This window comes from Mandrillus leucophaeus, unplaced genomic scaffold, assembly GCF_000951045.1.
Source record: "Mandrillus leucophaeus isolate KB7577 unplaced genomic scaffold, Mleu.le_1.0 Scaffold158, whole genome shotgun sequence".
NCBI classification, from domain to species: domain Eukaryota; kingdom Metazoa; phylum Chordata; class Mammalia; order Primates; family Cercopithecidae; genus Mandrillus; species Mandrillus leucophaeus.
The window spans coordinates 761,447-764,225 of NW_012101565.1; the positions used below are offsets into that span (position 1 = coordinate 761,447).

A 2,779-nucleotide genomic window follows, 5' to 3' on the forward strand; every position below is an offset into this window, starting at 1 on the left:
CGCTCTCCGGCGCGGCGTGGAGGAGGCGGCCCTGCAGGTGCATTCCCGGGGTGCCGACGCATGCGGGGCTTCCTGTGAGCTGAGTTCCCCCCGCGCATCTTCAGGCCTTTGTAAGTTGTCAAATTTCCCACCGGCCCAGCTAATCGAGCCTCCTCCCAGCTGTGAACAGGAGAGCCTGTTACCTAATTCTTGCCGGTAAGGTACTTTCAAAAATCTGCTTCCAGACTAAAAAATTGCACTTTAAATACCTTTTTGCAAAATAGGCGGGGTCTCGCTTTGTTTCCCAGGCTGGCCGCCTACTCCTGGGCTCAAGCGATTCTCCCGCTCAGCCTCTCTGGCAGGCAGGATTACAGGCGGCTTAAATTAAATTTACTAATTAATTACTTTTTATTTACTTATTTTTTTAAGACACGGTCTCCTTCTATCGCCCAGCTGGAGTGCAGTGGCGAAATCTCAGTTCACCCCAGCCTAGACCTGGGCTCAGGCAATCCTCCCACCTCAGCCTCCCTAGTAGCTGGGACTACAGACGCCTACCCTCACACCTGGCTAATTTTTTAATTTTTTGTAGAGACGGGGTCTCACTATGTTGCCCAGGCTGGTCAGGAACTCCTGTACTCAGTCCTCCATCCCGAGCCTCTTGAAGTGCGAGGATTGCAAGTGTGAGCCACAGCACCCAGCCAAATTATACTTCTTAATTGCACTTGAGGTGAGACCCCCCAAAAAATGTATTGCTTACTGGTTTTTCTTCTTGGTGAATTACATATTCATGATCTTTGCCAATTCTCCTTCGTTTCTTATTAATATATAGAGGTCTTTATCAGATAGGGATGAATCTTTGCATTGCACGTATTTCCTTTTTTGTTTTTGTTTTTTTACATTAAATTTTTTTATGTAGTTAAATTTGTCAGACATCTGATGTCAGGCTTAGAAAAATCATTCCTCAGTCCAAAACTTTATTATTCAAATGATTTGTTCTTTTTTTCTGGTTTAACATTTTTGTATTCAAATCCTTACAACTACCAAGAAAATTTTAAAATCCATGGGAATTTCTCTAGCTATTTGAAGACTGCTGGAGGGCGTGAGCTTGCTCAGCATGGAGCTAGGAAGCTGTGGCCATGCCCACCTGTGCTCTGTGTCAGCCCTGGGTCGAGGGGAACTGACAGAGCCTGGACCAGAGTTCCCGGGCATCCCGCAGAACACCGCTTCTGGGAGTGACTGTTGAGCCAGGACCTTGATTGCCAGTGACAGGGGTGGGCCCACCTGGGTGTTGCAGCTCCCGCAGGGCCTACTCTGACCGTCTCCTCTGAAGGCATTCTGACCTCACTGCCCCGGCCCCTGTACCTAGCCCTGGCTGCGATTTATTTTCCTTTTCTTTTACCTCAGCAGAAATTGTTCTGACTGCTGGCGTTCTGCAAGGTGGAGCCAGGAGGAGAGCCCCCAGGTGCCAAGGAGAGCAGTACCCTGATGGAGGCCCTTGCAGGTGAGGGGACACGCCCACAGTCGGGCCCAGAGTTCCAGGACAGGAATTGAACAGGAATACAGGAAAAACACCATGTCTCGGTCACTGGCGCAGAGCATATACTGTGTCCTCAGACGCAGGGTGAGGGAGGGAGGTAAATGCAGGCCCGTCAGATCTCCTGGGCATCTGTTTGGTGACTGTCTTTGCCAGTGAACTGAGAGCTTTTGGTTAGAAAGTCTGGCAGCCCCAGGCTCTGCCTCTGGGAAGGTCTGGCTCAGTGCTTCTCAGCCTTGGCACTGTGGCTGTTTTGGAATGGATGAGTCTTTGTTGAGGGGCTATCGTGTGCATTGTGGGAGGTTCAGCAGCACCCTCGCCTCTGCCCACTTGCTGTCAGTAGCGCCCCCTCCCAGTTGTGACAACCATAAACATCTCCACACATTGTCAAATGTGCCCTTGGGACAGAATCATCCACAAGAGAACACTGTTTTATGTTTTGGGGCCACCCTGAGAGTGTGTCACAGCGACGGGCGGGAGGTGGGGTGGGTAGTGCGGGCCCTGCTATGGGGTCTGGGATTGCCTCCATTGGAAAGGCATCCTCAGGGCCTGCAAGCTGGATCCAGTAGAGAGCTCCACCGTGTATGTGGCCCCTTCTCATTGTAGTTTTGGTTCTTTTTCCTCATAAGCAATACCTTTGAGTCAGTTCTTGAACTTCCAAGTCTGCAAACCACACAAGATCAGGGCTGGCCTCTGCCAAGGGGCTTCTGTTCTGTGCACCACCCTGAGCCTCTCCGACGCCCTGGCTGCTCAGTGTCATGGGTCTGCAAGGGCAGAGAGAGGTGGGGACTGTTGACAGCAGCCTGTTCTCATCTGCCCTGGAACATCCCTGCCCCACCCCCACCTCCACAGGAGTTTCCATCACATCTGCACCCTCCACTTTCTTGAAAGGTGCAGCCGGGACTCAGCCGCTTCTCTTCCGTTGCCACAGCAGACTGCCTGCAGGCAGAGAAGTCCCGCTCAGTTGCTGTGCTGGCCTCGGGGGCTCCCGTCCTCCCACTGCCGCTCCTGGCTGAGCCCTCCTGCCTCCTTTGCAGGCCGAGGTCAGTAGCCAGCTTTCTCACGTCCCAGGGTTTCATCCCTACCCCTTAAGCCTTTTTTCTAAATGGCCACATGGTCTGTCCCTGTGAGCCAGAGGAACCAAATCTAACCAGTGGCTTCACTGTCAGACAAGGACCACTGATAATGCAGCCTGGTCGGGGCTGCTCAGCCCGGTCAGCGCCACTGCCCAGCCACATGGGTTGCTGCTTCCAGCTCTTAGTCCGG

The 2,779-nt window shown here is 52.6% G+C and overlaps 1 protein-coding gene across 1 annotated transcript in view; it reads left to right on the plus strand.

Annotated features, from left to right (window-relative positions):
• ZNF696 (zinc finger protein 696) overlaps positions 1 to 2,779 on the plus strand; it is a gene marked incomplete at its 3' end in the record, with an annotated part of 5,017 nt that continues 2,238 nt past the window's right edge. The window contains exons 1-2 of the mRNA XM_011975730.1: positions 1 to 195; positions 1,387 to 1,480. Of these exons, the coding sequence (XP_011831120.1) occupies positions 1,465 to 1,480 (16 nt within the window). The remainder of the gene's footprint in view (positions 196 to 1,386; positions 1,481 to 2,779) is intronic.